General features: G+C 33.4%; 1 protein-coding gene across 3 annotated transcripts in view; it reads right to left on the minus strand.

Moving 5' to 3' along the window:
* The window catches only part of LOC143247473 (A disintegrin and metalloproteinase with thrombospondin motifs 9-like), a 216,168-nt gene that overhangs the window by 31,384 nt on the left and 161,368 nt on the right, over positions 1-23,416 (minus strand). For 2 of the 3 annotated variants that reach the window (XR_013026563.1, XM_076495682.1), the window contains exons 25-29: positions 14,379-14,540; positions 13,641-13,826; positions 10,060-10,224; positions 7,760-7,924; positions 7,194-7,367 (exon numbers count right to left, since the gene is read on the minus strand). Coding sequence is in view for 2 of the 3 variants with exons in the window: in XM_076495682.1 (XP_076351797.1) it covers positions 7,194-7,367; positions 7,760-7,924; positions 10,060-10,224; positions 13,641-13,826; positions 14,379-14,540 (852 nt within the window). In the remaining variant the exon portion in view is untranslated. The remainder of the gene's footprint in view (positions 1-7,193; positions 7,368-7,759; positions 7,925-10,059; positions 10,225-13,640; positions 13,827-14,378; positions 14,541-23,416) is intronic. The other variant, XM_076495683.1, reaches the window with a different exon arrangement.

Consider the following 23,416-nt stretch of genomic DNA (forward strand, 5'->3'; position numbering starts at 1 on the left):
GATCTTGAGGTTAAGAAATGCTATTTGGTAAGCTTTTTCCTGTTCACAGGTGAACTTAATGTTGGGGGGTATCAACTTAATGTGGTTGAAACAAGTGTGTGTTTTGTAGATGTGAATCCAGCAATTGTATCATCAACATATCTGTACCTGTATAGTTGTGGGTGTAAGGCTGAAGTGATTGCTTGAGATTCAATCTGTGTCAGAAATGTTGGAGAGAACTAGTGTCACAGCACAGGATTACCCAAACGTAGGCCATTTATTTGTAGGTAATTTTGGTTATTGAACAAAGTTAATTTTGGTGGTAGTGAATTCTTTAAGGGTTGTTAATGGGTTGGGGTCTTGGATGTAATGTTCTAAAGCTATCTTGCAGGTTTCAGGAGTTAAAACTTCTGTGAAGAAAGAGATTACATCAAAATTGGCCATTACTGCTTTATGGTTTAATTGGTCAAGAATAAAGTTAAAAGAGTCTTTGAATAAAAGAGCCAGCTGATGTTACATATTCAGAAAATGCCCATGCTATATATTTACCAAGGTTGTGGTTGAATGATTTACAGGTCGACCTCATGGATCTCAGTGGACAATCTGGATTGTGAGGTTTGGGGATGCCGTATAGTTGTGGTGTGTGTAAGTCGGTCTTTCGTAGCTAAGAATAACAGTTTTCTGAGCTTGTGCTGGTTTTTTTTCATTTGTAGTAGTATTTTGTTTAATTAGTCTTGTTTAATTGCAGTCTTTTTATGAATTTAATTTCTGATAGCTTCTTCAAGTTATATTAAAGTCAATCTGAGGTAGATAAATGGATGGTTGATTTAGTGTTTTATGGCACAAAGCAGCTTGGCTATCTGTGCCAAACTCTGGTAAAAAGATAAAATTAAGGAAATTTTAGTAAAATTCATAAAAGGAGATTAAAGTAAAACAAAACAAAGATTAAAAGAAACATAAATAGCATAAAACCAATGTTTACGTCTCGTCTACAACATTAAGAGAAAAACTACAGTAATACAAGTTGTAAAGGACTTTCTGTAGCATAATTGTAATTATCATAACTCACCAGGAAGACTAATAGGTAAGAACAAAAACCACTCTCAGTCACCCAAAGTTGGCCTTTCCAGTTCTGGTTCTGAGTTATTTGACATTATGGCCATTTCAAAAAAGTAAAGTAATAAAAGTTTTGAAAGACTTGTAGCATAATTTTAATCATTATAACTTGCCAGGATGACAAAAGGGTAAGATCAAACATCAATGTTAATCACCTGAAGTTGGCCTTTCCAGTCCTGGTTTCGAGTATTTTGACGTTACAGCCATTTTCCAGTTTCAAATTGAACTAGATGAACTGTGATTCTTAAAAGGTCTAATGTATAAATTAGGAAAACTTAAATAGCATTAAAAAGCTTAATGGCCTTAAAATATTTCTAAAATGGACAGTGTCACTGCCACCAATAACACTTTCTAATGTTATGGACAAACCTTGCAGCAAAACATGTTTAAAATGGTGTTGTCACTAAGAGTCATAATGATGACAAGACAGTAAAATGTGGCTTATTGTGTAACATGAGTGTTACACAGAAAACACATTGGTGCATCAGTCCAGATATGAGAAAATGATAAGCTAAAAAACTGTGACCAATGCATAGTCTAGTTAGAACAACTTCCTCTTTCCTATCATTACAGAAGCAAGATGGCCAAAGTCCAATATAGGGTTTATTTGGAAAAGCTTATTTTCACATTTTTCATTCAATTGAAGTGCCAACTGGCATAGAGCCAAGCCTTGAATACAGGACCATAGTTCATATATGGAATAGGCACAGCAGTGATAGTGCCAAAGAAGATAGATTTAGCTTTGGTGTCTGTGAGCTTGTTCCCATGAATACCAACATGGCCCGGTATCCAGAAAAACTGGATAGAAGTAGATGATAAAGAGAAATGGGCCAGTCGGTTTTGAATATCGGCGAGAACAGGGTGAGCCTAATGTGAAGCAATTCCAGGGCCAGTAGAGAACTAACCAAGTCAGTATAAATAGTGCAGTTTGAGTATTGCTTAGCTTATATGTGATCCAGGGCAAGAGAAATGGTGTACAGTTCAGCAGTGAACACAGAAGCTGAAAAGGGATTCTGTGTGCAACCACCTAACCACAACAAACCATGGCAGAGCCCACACAGTCTCCTGATTTTGAACCATTTGTATAAATAGGAATGGAAAGATAGTTTAAAAGATATTCAGTAAATAAGAGACAGTATTTCCAATCAGGAGTGTCTGCTTTTCTCAGAAGACTTAAAGATAGGTCACATATGGGGACTGTAAGAAACCATAGTGGGATGGGCTGACCAGTGGATACAGATATGTTATCCAAGGACAGACCCAATTCATTTGATTGTGCCTGGATATGAAGGCCAAAAGGAGCAATGGCAGACTGTCTGTTCTGAAAAAGTATAGCCTACTGAGGAAGGAAAACACAACCCCACATGGGATGCTTTAGTAAGAAACGAAGTTTCAAAGCATATAGTAAAGACAGTTGTAAACAGCAGAGGTGCAAAGAAGGTTCATGAGACTATATGTATAAGCTCTAAACTGGGGAAGTGTGAAAAGCCCCAGTGCAGAGCCAAAGTCCTTGATGATGAATTGGGTCCAGTATCTTTAAAGCAGAGGTTCTGGCAGAGCCATAGACTAGTGATCCACAGTCGAGTTTCAATTGAATAAGAGCATATATCTTTAGCATAGAACATTAATCTGCTCCCCAAGTGCTGAAAGAGAGGACATGAAGAATGTTCAGTACATTTGTACATTTGACTCACAGCTGCTTGATGTGTGGTATAAAGATCAGCTTCCAGTTACAGATAAGCCCCAAGAACTTTGTCTCAGGGACCACAGGCAGCACAATATTACTGATACGGAGTTCAGGATCAGGGTGAATATCCCATTGGCAGCAAAAGTACAAGTAAACGGTTTTAGAGAGAGAGAAGTTAAAGCCTTTTGCTGTGGTCCACTTCAGTAAACGATCGAGGGCAGTCTGTAGCTGTTGCTCAATATACCTCATATTCGACGAATGACATGAGATGTAAAAGTCATCAACATAGAGCCTGTTTGCAACAGTGAGAGGGAGTTGTTCAGTGAAAAGAACAGGAAAGTGTCGAACCCACATGAACTTGGAATCTCCTGTCCATTAAAAAATTTTTAATAAAAATGGGCAAATGGCCACATAACCCTTATATATATATATATGGAGGTCTTAAAAAATCATAAGCTTTCTCAATGTTAAAGAATATTGATACAAGATGTTATTTGAGAAAGACTTCTCTGACTGAGGTTTCAAGTCGAATCAGGTGGTCCACAGTGAAGTGATGTCATCAAAACCCACAATGGGTGGGTGAGAGGGAGTTGTTTGATTTGAGGAACCAAACAAGATGAGCATTAACTATCCACTCTATGGTCTTAAAGAGATAGCTCATTAAAGCAACTGGAGAGTAGTTTGAAGGAATCTTGGGATTCTTCCCAGGCTTAGAAAAAGGTAGGACAATAGCCTGGTGTCAGGCATTAGGAAAAACATTTTCCTGCCAGATCCAGTTAAATACAATCAGTAAAATAGCAAGAGAAGCAGGAGATAGATGGCACAGCATTTCATAGTGTACATCATCAGATCCAACCAATGTACAGCCAGACTGATGAAGGGCCAGTTTGAGTTCCATCAATGTAAAGAGACAATTATAGTCTTAGAAACAATCAGCTCGAAAAGAAAGAGGTGATTGCCCTGTCTGAGTCTTGATGGCTGAGAAGGTGGAGGAAAGAAACAGAAGTGCTAGATACCCAGCAAAAGCTTTCATTGTATTGGCAATGCTCTGGGTATCAGCTACTTCTTCGCCAGAGACCAAGATCGAGAGGGGGACAGAATTATATTGCCCACTGACCTTTCAAATCTTGTCCCATATGACTTTGGAACTGGTGGTAGGAGGTATGTTGGTTGTGAACTTAATCCAAGATTCCTTCTGGCTTTGACGTCTTACCCATTGAGCATACGCACAGGCCTGCTGGAAAGCAATGCAGTTCAAGAGTGTCAGATATCTACGGAAAGTATCCCAGGCCTGTTTTTGAGCCTTCCATGCCATGTGGCAGGCAGGATTCCACCACAAATGAGGATATTGTGGAAAACATGTTGAGGTTTTAGGATTGCACTGAGCAGCTGCTTGTATAATAGTCAGTTACTGCTGCTGACAGTTCCATTGTATCAAGGTGGCCATTTTTATTTATGCATAGGCAAATTATGTGGAGAATCCTTCTGTTTACAACTACTTCTTTTTACTTTACTGTCTTTATTTGAGGGAAGTCTAATGACCTCCATGTATCCTACCCTGGGTTGATTGGGCAGGTCTTTGCTGTTGAAGAGGATTCCAGCAATTGAAGACGTGAACAAATGATTGTTTTGCATCTTGGGGTGGGAGAAGATGTATCTGAGGAAATGCCTGTACCTGGAACCAAAGCAAGTGGATCTTGGGATTTGTTGAAATGTAGGTAAGGGGCAGAGATGGGTGTTGAAGTTAATTCATCAGCTTTTTTAACCATGGAGGTAAAAAAACTTTCAATTTGTTTAGAGAACGATTTTTTTGAGACACAGAGATCTGTCTACACTCCCACTGTAATAGTGGAATGAAGTGCAGTTGCATACATCTGAGATGAAGTGGTGTACAGCAACTTTCAAGCCTCAGGGTAATTTATGTTATGTAATGTTATGAATCGTTTTCAAATGCTGCACCTCTTTTTCTTCCAACCATTTAAAGTAGGATGGGTGAGAGCCATTGCAATTGATGCAATGAGGGTCCATTTCACAGTCAAAGGCATCCTGGTCCTTGCCACCACAAGGAGCACACGTCAAGGAACCACGACATAATGTCTTCAAATGACAGAACCACTGTCACTGGAAACATCTGAGAGGGTTTGGAGTGTATGGTCATACCATGCAATTAAGGTAACCTGCCTTGATGGTGGCAAGTGGATGTGGTGATGTAAATGTCAGAATCAGGATATTGGTAGGTATCATAATTCCATCTTTGCAAATGGAGATACACCTCACTGCAGAAACTCCTTGACTGAAGAAACCAGCAAGAATCTTTGACTTGGGGATGTTCTTCAAATTCCTCTCAACAATAATTCCTTGTGAATAATTCAAAGTAGCATGAAGTGTAATCTCAATAGGTATATCACCAATTGCCTTTGCATGCAACAGGAGTTCACTGTGTTGAGATGTGGATGTTTCCATCAATATGTCACCAGACAGAAGCTTCTTCTCTGACTTTGGAGAGCCAGGAAGTCCCTCTAGTCCCTTCGTAATGAAAATGGGAGACATTCGATCTAAAGGTTTGTCTGAAAGAGAATGTAGTATAAGAAAATAAGGTACAACAGGTGTTGAAGATTGCTGCTCAGAATCTTCAAGACATGGTCATTTACCTATAGATTGTTTTTTCACTCTTTTATTTAAGTTTTTATTTGGAGGATCCATAATAAAAAAAGAAATATTTTGGTGTTCACTGACCCCACCCACCAAGGAGCCATACGAGGGGATGCACTACAATGTCAAACAAAAACACTGCAGCAATGCCAGGGTTTCATGAGCACTATACCCAAACACCAGCATCAGATACAATATCCACAAGACCTGTTGAGAACATCCAACACTGGCATTTGCTTGACCCTAGCCCAAATGAACCAGCCAATTAACCCAAGGGAAGCTGCCCGTCTACAGGAATTCAAGGCCAAAGTAATGTGTTAGGGTTGGACCCCTCAACCACCATGATTCTCTCCTCCCCTTCACTTCAGGGGTCGCCACATACGGCAAACAAGTGGGTAGATGTTTAGATCCCAGAGGAGGAATCTACATCAAGGGACAGATAAATGAGAATTAACTTTTTCAAAATTAACCATCATTAGGACAATGTGCGTTTAGTTTGTCTAATAACAAAATACCTCTTCAGTGGATTAAATGTAATATTTTGAATTCTTTCTGACTCAGGTTCCACATTTATATGAAAACATAGATATTCTCAGTTTTTTTTGTGCAACAGACATCTTTTTCTCTTTAGATTTATATGTTAGTCACAGCTTTCATCAAATCTTTCAAGTTGAAGTAGCAAAGATAGCTACAATTTTTTTGAGTGTATTATGCCACAGAAATCTATAAACAGGAGTGATGACTTTCTGTTAGATTCTTCAAGTGATATGCATACACTGTGCTTGAGAATGTCAAATATTCATACACATAACAAATTATGTCTTGTAATTGATTCCTGTCTACTTCAGAAAGGATATCTTTAACATAATACACAAAGAATCCTGAACTATCATATAAATTGTCATTTTTTGTCAATGCAGTCTGGTCGTTTGTATTGGTTTCTGTAGAGATGCAAATTCAACCTCATAGAACTGTGTAACAGAAAATGTTTTTACTTTAATTACCACATAGTAAAAATGTTTCAGAACAATAACATTCAAGTTTAAATCATACCTCACTATTAAGGGTGTTTCTAGAGTTAATCTCTATCTAGTTCATGTACCACAAAAGTACCTTAAGCACATCAAAATCACAACCACACAATTATTTGGCATATCAGTATGATGTCACAATAGCAATCCACTGTTTATTGTACTAAGCTTCTGAAAACCACATACCATTTTGCAAAATTTAACAGCTATTATTTGTATACATCCAATATAATGTGTTTGTGTGTTTTTCTTTATGCAAAGCCATGCTGAGATATATGCTTTATCCACTGAGGGAAACTGAACCCTTGATTTTACCATTGCAAATCTGTAGACTTACCACTACCCCAGCAGGGTACTCCAAGGTAAAATGCTACTTGTTCAGATGAGAGTAACAAAATTATAAGGTTATTACTATTATTATTTTTAATAATATAGAAATATCACATCAACAGTGAAAATTTGCTTTATCCAGTGCCATGAAAACATTGGAATAGTTTCAATAGTCTGAATTAGAATAAAGGTAATATAACTTTGGAAAATTTAAACTAAATATCAATTTTGATAATCATCAGCAAATGTCCAAGTGTTTAAATATTCCATAACAATTTTAAGATGCCTTCTTGACTAATCTGTCTGGCTACCAACAAATGGCTTAACTTGGTTTAGAAACAATGAAGATAACAGACACACTTTATATACTACTGTTCGATTGTTGAAGTAAGACTTACCAAAGACCATTTTCCAGCCTTCCATATGAATGGACATGGTGGAATATGTCTGCACTTCCGAGTTATCCTGGGTTTCTTTTTGGGCATGCACATTTTGTCTTCAACGACTTTACCATGGAGATCAGTACAAATTACTTTACGTTTCTCAACTGCACGTCCACATGTAGCACTGCACTGAAGCAATAACACAAATGCTAAGTTCATAGTCCTTTCTATCTTTTACAAAAGATTCATTATTTATAATACTTAAGTAACAGAACATTACAAAATACAATAGAAAACTGACTGCTCAAGGAAAAATAACCCAACACTGTCTCTTGTTAATATAATGTTAAAAAAATTGGGTATATAATTACATATCGAAAACACAGTTACTTTTAGGTATATCTCAATATGGAATATTATTTCATGCTGTAAAAAAGAATTTTGAAAATTTATAGTAAAAAATGTAGAATTATAAATAACAAATAAAATATACAATAACACCAAATATAAAGACTAGTTTTATGAGGCCATAAATCTTTGGTAATTTGAAATAGAAATAAGTGAATTGTTTAAATACAAACTTTATTCCATTTTCCCTTTTTCCAATGAAAAATACAAGATCTCAATTTGCAGGGTCTAATTTCAGATGGAATTGGTAGTCTACACAGGGTAAAATCAACTGACTTATTGTTTTGATGGCAATAATAAAAACGTTCTTGTCTTCCCCATCCACAAGTTGATGAACACTAAAAGATAAAGCAATTTTAATTTTTAAAAAATGGTGGGATAAACCTGATTTTTTATTCTGTTGCATATTTAAATGTTCCTGAAAATGACAACATTAAAAAAAGTGAACTGAGGGTGATAATAAAACTATGTTAAATTATGCTAATGAAGTAAAAGAGTCAAGAACAGCTGTATGCACAATAAAGTTTTCAGACTACCACATACATGTGCAGATGGCTGTCAATCCTAGTATATTTATAGTGTAAAACAAATTATGCTTATATAGCTGTAACAAAGCTGCTTATGGTGTTTGACATTTTTTTTACACAGTCTACATTCTTCTGATAAAGCATTAATAATTTTTGGTTTGAAACAGTTGTATGCAATGGCTTCTGTTGACACTTAGTAATTGGAAGCTCAAAATTGTATTGCGACTGTAAGACTTTGTAGACTGGATTTTTTCACAGTAGGTTTCTGTGATTTGTTGGCAGTAAATTTCAACAATAAATAAAAAGCAACACAATCCACTTGTTTTAAAATAGTATATTTTAAACAAATCTAATGCATGTAGAAAAAATTATTTACACTATATAATATTACAGTTGTATCTAAATTATAAATAATTGTCTTTTTCTGTTGAAAACTTTTGGCAATGCTTAGAGGGCAAATAAGGTTGAGATACCTTTTGTGATTATCAAAAGTTCAATGTTAAGCTTGACTGTTTGTTCAAGTTAATTCTTTGATATGGATAATTTCATAATGTAGTCAGTAAGTATTTCTAAGTCATCCTATAGTAGGGTATATGTCAAACGTTCTTTACGTATCTTTAGATAGAGTATGGAATCTTTGCAGTGAGAAATTGATATTTATATCTGCATTGGTCTTTGTAACTTTCAGAATACATTTCTCTAGCAAATCACACCAAAGAGGATTTGCTGTAGTTACAAGTTACTGTCAAGGAATATCATAACATATAGAAGTGTTTTCTAGGTGCTATGTTATACAAAGTGACCAGCTATTTGATTGTTAATCACCCACACATAGATTCTAGGTGTTATGTTATTTATTACGACGAACTACGTGTACTGAAAAGTATTTCTGTGTGTGTAGTGTATACTATAATGAGGTAATTTCTAGAAGAACAGCAGAGAGAGGGTTTCTAAATGATATTTTATACATCCAAGCAGCTATTTTCTTGAATAATAGTGTATGGAAGACTATAATAATTCTGTTTAATTGTTTGAAAACTGGTCATGGTCTAAACCACATAAATATGTATATTATCCCTAACAAAAGAATACAAAATATGACATATCAGGTCAACTTATTTCCTTAAGAAGTAAAAGGAAGTATTTGTATGCAACATTTTTCTGTTTGACAAAGACACTGAATATTAATGTACTCTCATAATAGGATATTTCAGACAAAAACACCATGTTACTCTCATTGAGCTCTAATTTTATTAACAGATATTAAAGTTTTTTATGTACATGTCCTTTTGAGATGCCATCTGTCAAAACAACAAAACAATAATCACTTAATGAAAGAAGACAGTACTTACTAATTCCCCTGAATATCTACAATACTTTCAACCTTTTACAGACACAAAGGAGGTAATCCTGAATAAGCTTTATCAACTAAGACAAGAAAAAATAACAAAGTAAAGGTAATACTTTTTCACATTATTTTATTAAAAACTAATAAGATGGGAATATTGATACGAAAGTTGTTGTCTGCCCAAGTCAATTCTTTGTAGTCATTATTAGCTTAGTAGTATTTTCGGTTTGCAGTCTCTCATAATTAGAGAAAACAACTGAGCATGCTCAGAAACTTTCAGTTTCTCTTAAAACAATGGTGTGTTGTATGTTGGTCAAAGGACTTAAAGACAGTTATCATGAATTACATTTAGATAAAAGATAATAAAGAATAAATAGATACATCTAAATAAAAACATTTTATAGTTTCATTTTGTGCAATATTTTGGGTGGATGCTTTTCATAAGGCATTAAACCATTCAGTGAAAATCATTTATACATTTAAAATTTTTTTGATATATAATCTTGTACAACTAAAAATATAAGTAACTCACATGATAGTCTATCAAGTGATACATTCAACCATCCTTAATTGTTGTTATTATTTTATAAAAAGTTACCTCGGTCCAGTTAGTCAATATCGACTCAGGACAAGAAGGTTGAATGCATTGTTGCTGAGTTTTGGGCAATGGTCCATCACAATGATCATAAGAAATTAAATTTCCAAACTGGTAAATACACTTTACTTCCCGATGCTGGATTCCAGATCCACAACTTACTGAACACTAAAATAATAAATGATAAATAACCATACTAATCCTGTAGTTTCATATGACAAAAAATTCAAATCAGAATTAATTTTTTTAAAATCTTTCTCATTAAAAACGTATAATTAATTGATATATGTTAAATAATATATTATGTATATTGACTAAAATGCTGCATATGAAATGTCACATGCAGATGTCTAATACACCATTACAATCATCAAAAAAAAATCACAACAATATGCATCTTACATCATTTAATTTTTACAGTGAATTAAAAGTGATGTTTGGTTCATAAATGATCCTTTGACTTTGAAATACAATAACGAAATTGAATTTTTGAATATTTCAAAAAATTTATATTCTTCCAAAAGAACTAAATGAATTTAAACAAGAAAAATAATTAATAGTTGGTTTTCAAATGAACTCCATTTCAAAATGTGCTTTTTAGTTGACAACTGCTGAAGTAGATGACTCGAATTTTACACATAACTAGTAAATTATTTGTGAAAATTCCTTGTAAAATACTTTGAGCACATTTTTTGATTGACTATTTATATGTCATAAATACAAACATGTCTGGAATACATTACATTTCGATTATGGGAATCAATTTCTGTGTAGATGATTTTAATTAATAAATTTTTTATAAGTTAGAAGTTGTGCTGAATGATATGTTTTTATTTAGCTTTATTATACATTTCAGTCTAAATAATTGTAAAACAAGAAAAATACTTCTTAAATATAAATAGAACACTTAAAAAGACCAACTACACTATCCTACCAAAACTCATGGAACACACCTCTGGTTGCAGGAAAATTGGTGTGACAACAAAATAAGCAAATAGTGTGGCCTATAAAGGTAATCAGCAGTTCACTCAAAAGTTATTTCACACTTGTATACTGAATGATGAGTACACAGAAAGATCAAATAAAGTTTCAAAGAGGAAGGATAGTGGAATGTCATTTGGGGGTAAAATGTCTGAACATGCTATTGTGCAAAAACTAAACATTCCTAGGTTGACAATTGACAGTGTGCTGAATAAACAGAAGTCCAGATAACAAAGAGTCCAAGAAATGGCCAGGCAGGCATAAGATACTGAATGACAGGAGCCAACGAGCCTTGAAAAGGCTGGTTATATCATCTCGCTGTCAGATCCTAGAAAATATAGTTTTGAGATGGGCAGACACATACGATCCTATAAGTATGAAGACTTATACTGTTTAAAATTATGTACCAAATCTAAAATAATACCACTATTTTTCTAATAAAGAAATCATCTTCTATTATTGGAACATTCATTTGAATGTATATATTTTGAGGGCTAAAGATATCTTACAAAGAATTAATTGTCCTCTATTATAAAAATATTCATTTAAATGTATAGAACATTAATATTCAACAGTCAAGTAAACTAAAATAATATTTTTGATGGAAAAATTAATATTTAATGTATTTAATAAAGAAACTCTAAATAAAATGATTAAAATATCTTGTGGTAAATATAAAAATGTATTAAATACGTATAATGAAGTAAAATTTAATTAACTTTTCCTGAAAGTTCTTGATAAGTATTTTTCATTGTTAATAAGGATATTTAAACAGCTTGGCACTACTTTTATGCAGATTAACATCATATAAAGGCTAGTTTAGAGTCTGAAAACTGGTAGTTATATAAAGGCTAGTTTAGAGTCTGAAAACTGGTAGTTATATAAAGGCTGAGTCTGAAAACTGGTAGTTATATAAAGGCTAGTTTAGAGTCTGAAAACTGGTAGTTATATAAAGGCTAGTTTAGAGTCTGAAAACTGGTAGTTACAGTGATCTTAATGGGTGGCAGTTAGGAGTTATACTAGTTAGTTTATATAACTGGATGGGCCCCTTTATACTAGCATAATTTGTCTCTTGGGCTTCTAATTATTGCCTTACCCTAATAATGAGAACAGGAATTCCAACTTCAGGAGGTAAGTTTATCTTACTTCTCAATTATTATTACTATTATTACTATTACTATTACTTGTTTTTTTCTTTACTTTGAAAAACAGTCACTTTCCCACAACTGTCTGCAGGCAGTGAAGAGTGATACAGATGTGAGTCATTGTGGGCTTGAATACCCCCATCTCTCTCTCCTAATTCCTATTTTGTTTGATTATATTGTTATTATTTGTAGGTCTAATCACGTGAGACTGGTAAACAGAAGTTATGACTGATAGGCAGTATATCCTCACTGCAATGAGACTCCTACTTCTGCAGGAACCTCCAAAACCTGGGAATCCTCTTGATTTGTGCAGTGTTTTTGACTTTTGTTTAGGCTTATTTTTGTTCATTAAAATGTATATATTTTGATAAGACTATACACATTACATGGATCAAAATTACACTTCCCTTCCTTCTACCAACTTAGAAATTAACTTTTTATTAAAAAAGATTAATATATCAAATGTTTCTTGTTGTAAAGTTTTTCAATGACACATAGGTAGTATATCACATTACCTAACAAAACTTTCATAACCATTGAACTGAAGTTGTGAGTTATGTTATTTGTAACTGGACAAGTTAAGTCAAGAATACCAGATGCCATGTAGTGTAACTTTCTATCATTTAGATAGTCGAAAGATTTGTTTTGGGTTTTTCCACTTCAAAGTATAAATAAATTTTACATGCTATTTACCATTTTGTTCTATAGGATACATCTAATTAACATTAGGTACAGTTATTATAAAAACGTTTCATTTGGTCCAGATTCAGTATGTACATTTTCTTTACATTTTGGCTTTATGGATTAAAATTTGAGAAAATTACAAGAGACTTACATCAAATAATAAAATTCTAGCTGAGAATCGTAGTTTAGTTATATCAACTGTATTCAAACGAAAAACAAGGAATGCAGTCTATAATGTTTGTTTACACACCAACTTTAATTCACACAATTTCACTATAAAAGCATGTTTCAACTTTTCCAGAAAAAGATGTAGAGCTCATATGCTCTTCACCTTTTAGGTTTGCAGCTTATAACATTACACACATACTGACTTCGATAAATAAAATAAACTGTCTATTTCTCCAAAAATTTAATAAAGATGTGTTTGTTTGGTAATTAAGTTAAATGAATTATAGTTTTCATTGTTTGAACTTATTCGTGCTTGAAACATTTTAATTTACTGAATTATTTTAATGCAGTCTCAGTTATAAATACCTGATCAATTCAGAGGGTAATAAATTTTATAAAAAGAAAGTATGTATGAAAATTTTTTTATCTGGATATCAACCTATTGTTAACATAATGAGATAGCAAAAACATATCAAAGTATGATTTCTTTATATCTGGTAAAGAAAACAACATAAGTGATATTTACAAGTCTAATTCTACTGCTGGGTTTTCAAAATACTTTATTTTATAAAAATGATTACAAATCTTAATAATAAAAACACTTACAGATCCCCATGGACCAAGATACCAACGAGTTTGATATTCAGAAGGCCAACATTGACGAGAAAAACATGGTTGGGTTCTTACAGGTCGTGTAGAAAAGTTGCAGTGATGTAGAGGAACTTCACTTTTAACGTGATTGATACATGTAATTACCCTGAACTGTATTCCTTTTCCACAGGATTGAGAACACTAGATAAAAAACATGAACAATTAATATACTGAAATATTATTTCAACTGAAACTGTACAAGGTTATAATTAATTTTAATGTGCATTATGCTGCTCATCTACATCTGTTTTTTATTGATATTACATGCAAATCAACTACTTTCAACAGCTGTTGCCAAAAGGAGCTCATTCATGTTTTTTTACCAATAAATATTTCAGTACACTTTTTATAAAATTCATTTAATTATGTTCTCAAGATTAACTAACTGAACTAATTCTTTAACTACATATAATTACACCTTTCAATTTTATCATTTGAGTTCCTATAGTTTTTTTACACAAAATTTGTCATTGTAGATGAAGAAACATTTAAACAAAAATATAAAAATAAATAATTAATTTATATTGTTCACAGTTCTATTTTTTAAGGCCAATCACATATCTTTGCAACCTATATTAAAAAATCTTATTCATCACCATCCACAATATCTTCATCCTGTTTTACCTTGACCATCAAAATGCACTTTACAGTTAAATTAGTACAAAAACATTAAATAGCCAATATCTGACATACTTTACTCCAACTACTGGCAAACCAAGAAGGACAGTGTTCTACATTACAAACTTTAATTTCCCGAGGTTTGTGGACAGGATTACAATAAGAACTTATTTCTCCAAGATTAGTGAAACACGCTACTTGGCGACGTTGCAGTCCACCATCACATGTTCGTGAACACTAAAAATAAAATTAGAAATGAAGTTAGTGTCATTAATTTTAAGCATGTGTAAGCCCATTTATGCTTTTTCTAAAATATCATCTTAGTAGGTTAATAAAATAATACTAATAACTAGAGTTATGTTGTATAAATTAATAACCAGCAAAACACTTGCCTGTTTCTCACTAATTCAATTACATAAATCTCAAGCTGAGTTTCATGTACTTGAACATCATTAGTATCTATCTGTTTTTCATACATTCACTAATTTGAAGTTAACATAACAACAGTGATCTGAAAATTTGCTTGATAAGCCAAAACACTGGTCACTTCTGAATATTTTGAAAACCTGGATACCTTTGTTCATTATGTGGTATAGCCACGTGAAACTGAATTTACTCAACCACAACAGAATAGGTCCACAGAATAACAGGAGATTTGAGCAGGATATTTGTTATAATGTACTGCAAAACCTCTGCATAACTTAGTTGTGAGAGTTAATAAACTAAAGAGAGTGGATACAAGATGATATATGAACTGATCTTTATTTATATCACATTTAACATAAACACAGTACACACTGCTTCTGATACAGGAGACTCATTTTTAATAAAATTCTCTCTTGAAACTGTTTATTCTTTAAGACTGTGTTCCAGACTGACCAAGTCCAAAATTCTTTACTTCACAGAAAATACCTTATTTATTCATAGCTATAATCACATGATTGGTCATTCTCATTCAAACAAAAGGCTATAGCCTCGAGGTATCATCTGAACTATCACTGAAATACACAACTGCCAACACCTTTGTGCAATATGAAGTATCACAGCAACAGCAAATACAGGCAGAATATGTATCATATTCTTAAAATCAACCAAGGAACAAAAGCAGCTAAAATGAGATGAACTTAATGTCTCTTTTGACCATGTGCAACCTGTGCATATGTGGAATAAAATAGAATAAATACTATAATGATACAAGAATTTAGAGAAATGGTATACATTCATATACCACACTTTTCTCCTTTACCCATTTTAGGTCCTCAAGTGAATGATTAATTCTAACCTTAAAACTTGATGACCTATAAGCTCATACTCTATTTAAGGAGTATGCTGATTTTCTCTTGTGAAAACTATCAGCAGCACATAGACATTATAACTCTTAAACAACGATGACCGTAACAAAATCATATATCACACAAATATTTTAAGAAAGAAGTGTGTCGCAACAACAAAAAATAAACTTTTTAATGCTAAAACTACATATAATACAAGAGTAAACCACTTACTGAAGACTACATACAACAATAAACTATTCAACATAAACGTATATGCACATATGCTAATGGAAAAACTTTAACAATGAAAATTTCAATTATGGAAAAACCCCCAGAAAACAAAATGTACAATCTCAAAATCAAAGAAAAATACAAAATCACACTACAATATATACTTGTTAACAAAAAAGTAATGCACAAAGAAAAAACCATTTAACACTGAACCCATCATAAATATATTTACCTTACAAAATCATATTAAACCAAAACCCTTTACAATATGTAGAAATATGTAAAACATAATTCTTGATAAAATATTAAATAATCAAAATACAAAATAAATAATTCTGTAGAACTTATAAAATTAAAAATGCAAAATAAAAAACCCTTTGAAACAACACTTACTAAAAAGCAAAACAAATAGATAAACTAAAAATAGAAGTATGAAATAAACTATTAAAATAATAAATGAAAAAGTAAATAGATAAATAAATAAAAACAGAGTATAGAAATAAATATATTAAAACATTAAAGATGTGGTAGTACCAAGATATGTATCATTAGGGTGTCCCAAAAACACTTTTTGACCTAATGCTATTATGTGTCACTAAGCTATTAAGACCAAAATTGGTATAAATGAAGAAAAAACAGTTTCAATGGCCTTTTTTGTTCAAGGAAAAAACATTTTTTAAATATTTTCATGGTTAAAATTTGATCAAAAGATATGTGTGATGACCCAAAATGTTAATTATGCACTAAATAATGTTATCTAGCTTTATACAATAAAAATTAAACTTTGTTGTAATGTGTCTAAAAAATGTACCTGATTTGGTCTTTGAAAGCACACAATCTTAAAACCATTTTTCTTTTACTTCTAAACTCACTTTGAAAACAACAGCAACAACAAAAAAAGGATGGGAACTATCTCAGGAGGAAGATACCAAGTATGGTTTTCAAAATCTTCCAAGGGATTTACTCAAAAAGAAAACCAATATTTATAAAACCAAGAGAATCTCCAGAGGGTATTGAATGGATAACTCTCAAGCACTTAGACCTTTCTTCATGGTTTTACTTAACTGTATTGAATAATTTTGCAACCTAGCTCACTAAGAGACCATCATCATGGCAAGAAAACCCTAATTTTCAAAGAGCACAACAATGGACTAGAGGAGTTTAGTAACAAATGGTACTGCAGAAGGAGGTAAGTATTAGAGTCTCACCAAAAACTTCATTAAGGTGGCTGAAAAGATTTTCTCTCACTGAATAGATGTACATGAATAAGTTTTCTTCATTGTCACAATCATCATATGTTTAAGACCAAATTTATCCCTTTAAATTATGTTACAATCTCTTTGATTTCATTAATTTAAATCATTCTTATAACATTTACATAATTTCTTAAGTATTAAATTTCAGTAAACTCCTTAAATAAACTATTTTACTTAATGATAAAAATTTCTTTGGTTATTCTTAATTATTTTCAATACTTATAGTTCATTAATTTTTTTATATATTCAACAAATCTTATCTATAAAATAATTTTCACATTTTAAAAAACAGACAACAGGTATATTTTTGAAGCACGTCACAACAAACTTTAATATTGATTTTTATTATTTAAAATTAGGTAACAGTACTTAGTGGACAATTAACATTCATACACATCTTTCAGTCAAATTTTAACCTTGAAAAGTAAATCCAAAAAAGCCTAAAAAATAAAATAAATGAATTTTTCCTTCAACAAAAAGGCCATTGAAACAATGGTTTCTTTCTTTAATTTTCTCAATTTTGGTCTTAATGGCTTAGTTACAATCCACATAATGGCATTAGGCCCAAAGATTAGGACAGTTGAAAAAAAAAGTGTTGTTTGGGATACCCTAGTGTATCACATCATGAAACAGTGATATGAATATATTGATACATCATCCAATATGATATGATTTATATATCTTCATTAAACTTGGTCAGCTTTCAGTATACATCACAAGTCTTTTATAAAAAAAACAAAAAAGAATTTCTAATAAAGTATTTCTGATAAAAATTATTGACTCAATAAATGAAGATGAGTACTGAGTACTACATGTTATCTTCATTTGTTTTATCAAAAACATTACATGCAGCAAAACAAACTAATAATAACAAAATAGACTTTTACTACTTCTGCTAGCTGCCACTTAGTTGCTCAAACCTGAGAATTTGAAATTCCCCTTAAAGTATGAAATGTGTAAATAAGACAATGTTAGTAGCATAAATAATAAATTACAGACAAGACTGTCAAACGTTGTAACACACCATTGATAAAACTTCTGTATCTACATGAATATTGTATTGTGGCATCAATATCCAGATATGTATCATATAGATTAATATGAGATACAAACCTCTATAAAGTATACAATATAAACACTCGTCCAATGGGAAGTATGAGGTTCCATTCTCTTGATCTCAATTTAAACTAGCCAGGAAATCATATAAGGTGATATTTGTCTAGTGAATAGGCACAGTGATTGCTCTGGTTGTGCCCTTGGATTTAGCTAAGGCTCTTCTCATGTTTTTCAAGTTAGGCTCATGAGTAGTGTACTTCTTCATTGAGCCATATAGATGATTCTCCTTTCCTCTTGATATATAAAACCCATGCCTCTTTCCAATCTGCCAATTTCATTTGAAAATAAAGTGATCAGAGACGACAGTTGGGAATACAGTTAGAATGCCATCCTCAATTGCTTCTGGTTTAATTTTTGGGAACTTTTTAGGTATGATAGTTGGCTTTCAGCTCTCAAGGAGACAGAGGTTTTCCTTCTACATCTTGACCATGGTCTGGTGGGCCATTGAGATCAAGGCTCCTTCATTCATTGTCCTAATCAGTGTGAAAAGGATTGGGTACTAAGTAGGCTGAAAAGCCTTATCAGCCAGCTAATCTTGGGCCTACCACTCTGTCCAACAAGGGATAGGACTTCTGAGAAGTAAACTTCATTGACTAGCCTGTGTGGCTCTCTGAGACTTCAAATCCAGATTGATTACTGACTTGATAATCAGCAAAATCCTGAATGTATGAAACACTAACTAGCCATTCAACTTCATCCATGGGTTCTACTGATTGGAGAGTTAGCTAGGGTCAGGGCATTTTTGGATCAGCAGGGAAGTCTAGCTCCTCATCAAACAGAAACTCTTGGTTGTACTATTTTTAATTCCCTCCATGATAACACTTGGAGGATTTAGCATGCTAAACAATGAAACACTATAAAATGGTAAAGAATACAATATTAAATTTTAAAAGTTTGGATTTAAAATGCAATTCCAGTTGGTCAGAAGGCCATTTTGGTGTGAAAATTGAAAAAAAAACAGAAACCATAGCTGCACAATTACAGCAATTATTCTACTCTAAAAAGTATCTTCAGAGGCTGAGTAATCAATGGGTTAGCTTAGTCTGTGACATTTCTACAAGGTTCAAATATTCTCATGTTCTAATCACCTGTACAACAGGTATTCCTAGAACCCAGGAACTTCTTGGTTTCCAGTCTTGGCTAGTACTTAAACCTCCTCCTACTGTTTGGTTGTTATGAAAACAGCACCTTGTTCCAGTAGGAGAGAAATTGGATTGAGGCTCTTAAATTCGATCATCACAAGATGAGTCAGGTTAGACAATGTCACTCACTACTTTGTACTACTAGAACCTACAGAAGTTTAGGAACCTTTTTCCACTTAGAAGTTTAGTGTCAATTTTGGTGCAATTTATAAAGTTTCAAAAAACAGATATTACTTCTCACACCATCATCTCCCTACAATAATCAAAGCCTGCATTTTCATGCATCTTATACTGCTATTTTTACTGAAATAAAACACCAGGAAGTGATGATGAGAGGAAAGATATATGCAATAAAAGGCCTGTCAAATCACAATCCAAACCTAATGAATCAGGAAGGAAGCAAAAACAATCACAAAGGAACAAAGCTTTTCAAATGCAGTTGTCATTGATACACTGGTACCTCAGTTCTCAAATGATTCCCTTCTCAAACAATTCGGTTTTCGAACATATTGTTTGAGAAAAAAATGTCTCGGTTGTTGAACATAAACTCAGTTCCCGAACCAAGCTGTCATGGCCTGAACCCCCAAAATAACCCAACTGATGACCCAAACGACCCTTCAATCATTTTTGGCTCACGCCAAGCTTGCCCAAAACATTTTACCCACATCTGTCGCTCAGTCCACACCCCTGATAAAATCTGCTGTGAACATTCTCGTTTTTCTTTTTGTTTCCTAAATATTCTGATTAAATAAGCTACCATGGGATCAAAGAAGGATAATGAAAGCAGCAAACCAAGAAAAGTTGTTAAAGCCACAGTAGAGGTGAAAAAAGATTTCATAGCTAAGTATGAGAGTGGTATTTGCGTGTCTGACTTTGCTACACAGTTTGGTATGACGAAGTCTACAGTCTGCACCATACTGAAAAATAAGGAGGTCATCAAAGGAGCTGATGTTGCAAAAGGAGTGACAGTGCTTATGAAACAAAGATCACAAACAATGGAAGAGGTAGAAAAATTGTTGTTGATTTGTGTAAACGAAAACCAGTTAGGTGGTGATAGCATTTCTGAGACCATCATTTGTAAGAAAGCAAAGCAGTTGCATGCTGATCTCCTGAAAAATATCCCTGGAACGAGTGCTGATACAAGTGATACTTTTAAGGCTAGTAGGGGGTGGTTTGAAAAATTTAGGAAGAGAAGTGACATACATAGTGTGGTGAGACATGGGGAGGGTGCCAGTTCTAATAAAGATGCTGCTGATAAATTTGTTAGGGAATCTAAGGATTATGTAGAAGCTGAGGGTTTTATTCCCCAACAAGTGCCAACTGTGATAAGACAGGCCTCTTTTGGAAGAAAATGCCAAAAAGGACCTACATCACCAAGGAGGAAAATTCATTGCTAGGACACAAGCCAATGAAGGACAGGCTAACTCTATTGTTATGTAGTAATGCAAGTGGGGACTTAAAACTGAAGCCTTTCTTGTGTACCATTCTGAGAACCTGAGGGTTTTTATGAAAAATAATGTCCTGAAAAGTAAACTAAATGTCATGTGGAGGGCTAAGAGTAAAGCATGGGTAACCAGGCAATTTTTTATGGAGTAGGTCCATAAAGTGTTTGCTCCAAGTGTAAAGAATTACCTCACAGAAAAACAGTTGCTACTCAAGGCCCTTGTGAAGGACAATGTACATGCTCACCCACCAGGCTTGGAGGACGGGTTGGTGGAGGAGTACAGTTTCATTACGGTGAAGCTCTTGCCCCTTAACATGACTCCTCTCATTCAGCCCATGGACCAACAGGTCATATCGAACTTTAACAAACTCTACACAAAAGCACTGTTTCAAAGGTGCTTTGAAGTGACCTCTGACACAGAGTTAACCCTCAGAGAGTTCTGGAAAAATCACTTTAATATCCTCCATTGCTTGAGGATCACAGGCAAAGCCTGGAGGGAAGTGTCTTTGAGGACCATGAACTCAGCCTGGAAGAAATTGTGGCTAGACTCAGTAGCAGATAGAGACTTTGAAGGCTTTGAGGCTAAGCCTGTTGTCAAGGGTATTGTCTCACTAGGCAAGTGTATGGGCTTGAATGTGAGTGGTGATGATGTGGAGGAGTTGGTGGAAGACCATGGAATTGAGCTCACCACGGAAGACCTTCAAGACCTTCAGAATGAGAAGCAACAGAAGGCAACTGAGGAAGTGTCTTCAGATGAGGAGGAGGGAAGGGAGGATGTTCCTAGTTCACTAATCAAGGAAATGTGTGGAAAATGGGGAGAGTTACAAAGTTTTGTGGAAAATTTTTCTCCCTGACAAAGCTGTAGCAAACCACAGCATAAACCTTTTCAATGACAATGCCATGTGATGAGACAGTAACAAGTTTGCATTTCAGAAACATTTTAAAATGCAGGCAGAAAGAAACCTTATTACACAAGTTTTTAGTGAGAAATAGATCCAGTGAGTCTCAAACAGGTTATAGCAGTCCAAAGAGACAGAAAAGAGAGAGAACCCCAGAAGGAGAGTTACCTGAAGTTTCTATGGAAGGCAACTCCCCTTCCAAACAATAATAACCCTCCTACTCTCCACGTTCCTCACCACCTTTCATTTACGCCATCAGCTCTCCTCAGCACAAGTAAAGTGCAGTTAAATTTTCATTTATTGTTTTTTTATTGTGTTTATAGTTTTTGTGGCTGACTTTATGCATGTAAGTATTATTATACAGGTATAAATAAGCAATATTTTTGCTTCATAATGCATAATTTTTGGAGGTCTGTAACAGATTAATTTAATTTACAGTATTTCTTATGGGAAAAATTCATTCGGTTTTCGAACAGCCTTCTGGAACAGATTAAGTTCAAAAACCAAGGTACCACTGTATTTTAAATAAGATTCCTTTTGACTGCAAGTTTGCATTTTACGATGTAGTCACTGCATCAGTGAAAGATGCTGGTAAAACATTCTATCCTAATTCATAATGTCACATAAATTATAGCCTATATGTTTTGTGGACTCCTCCTAAATTTGATACTCCAAAGTCTTATCTGCTAAAGCCCCTGTGTTAAACTTGCCTTGCTCTTATTTTTCCACAAAAATTCACTAAATGCCAAATATTTCAATGTCAAAAGTTAAACATTATTTCACAAGTATTAAGGAAAATAACAGACAGTGTCTTCAAATAATACTTTACAGACAGTAATCACAGTTAACATCACACCACAGTCTTAACATCCAGATCAAATACTTAATTTTCATTAACATGTTGTGTTCTTTGCATAATTGATCTATTTATTTCATCAAAAAATCATACATGACCTTATGTAATGTTCCAATTACATCTTTTCATACATGTTAATAGTTTAAAAGTAACTGCCATTGGTTCCAGTTAAAGCAACTTCGTAATTGTGTCAAGTTACACCACCCAGTCTACATTTTGGTAGATTAGCATAGTAATGACCAAGAGACATGAAATAAATAATTACACAAAATTAAAATAAACTAAAGTGTTAAGCTAAAATTATCATAAATTACAATTAGCACTTGTGCTATAATTTTAGTATTTATCAATATATATATATAAATACAATGACAAACCACAAACTCTCTCACGCAATGTAGAGAAGTTAAACACCTTTTAGGCATGCTAGGAAAGACTATGCATATTCTCCATAAAATATTTTTTCATTCAATTTGATCTTTTAAGTGAATCTCATGAAATATTGTAGACATTTTGCATCAGAAATATCAATCATTAGCTTGGAAGGAAAAAGACTGCAATGTCCTTTCAATTAAGTTTTCAAACTCCTAGCTACCATCTTTAGTTGTGCAAACTGTTGATGCATTAACCATTATATCTAATGACACTAGCCATCCTAAAGTGTTAATCAAGCAGCTATCATCTTATATTCTATTAGCATCTCTTACTGTGAAACTTTGCTGAATAACTGGAAATATAAGGGTCATAAACCAACAAAGCATCCTAGCTTCAGATAATCAAGTGACATTCATAAAATGTAGTGCATACACTGTACCTTATTATACTCCCCACAGTTCAGAAGGCAAGAACAAAACCACCTTTAAGCAGAGTTTTCAAATTCCTAAGTATCATCTCC

The sequence above is a fragment of the Tachypleus tridentatus genome, chromosome 3 (genome assembly GCF_004210375.1).
Source record: "Tachypleus tridentatus isolate NWPU-2018 chromosome 3, ASM421037v1, whole genome shotgun sequence".
In the NCBI taxonomy this organism is placed as follows: Eukaryota; Metazoa; Arthropoda; class Merostomata; order Xiphosura; family Limulidae; genus Tachypleus; species Tachypleus tridentatus.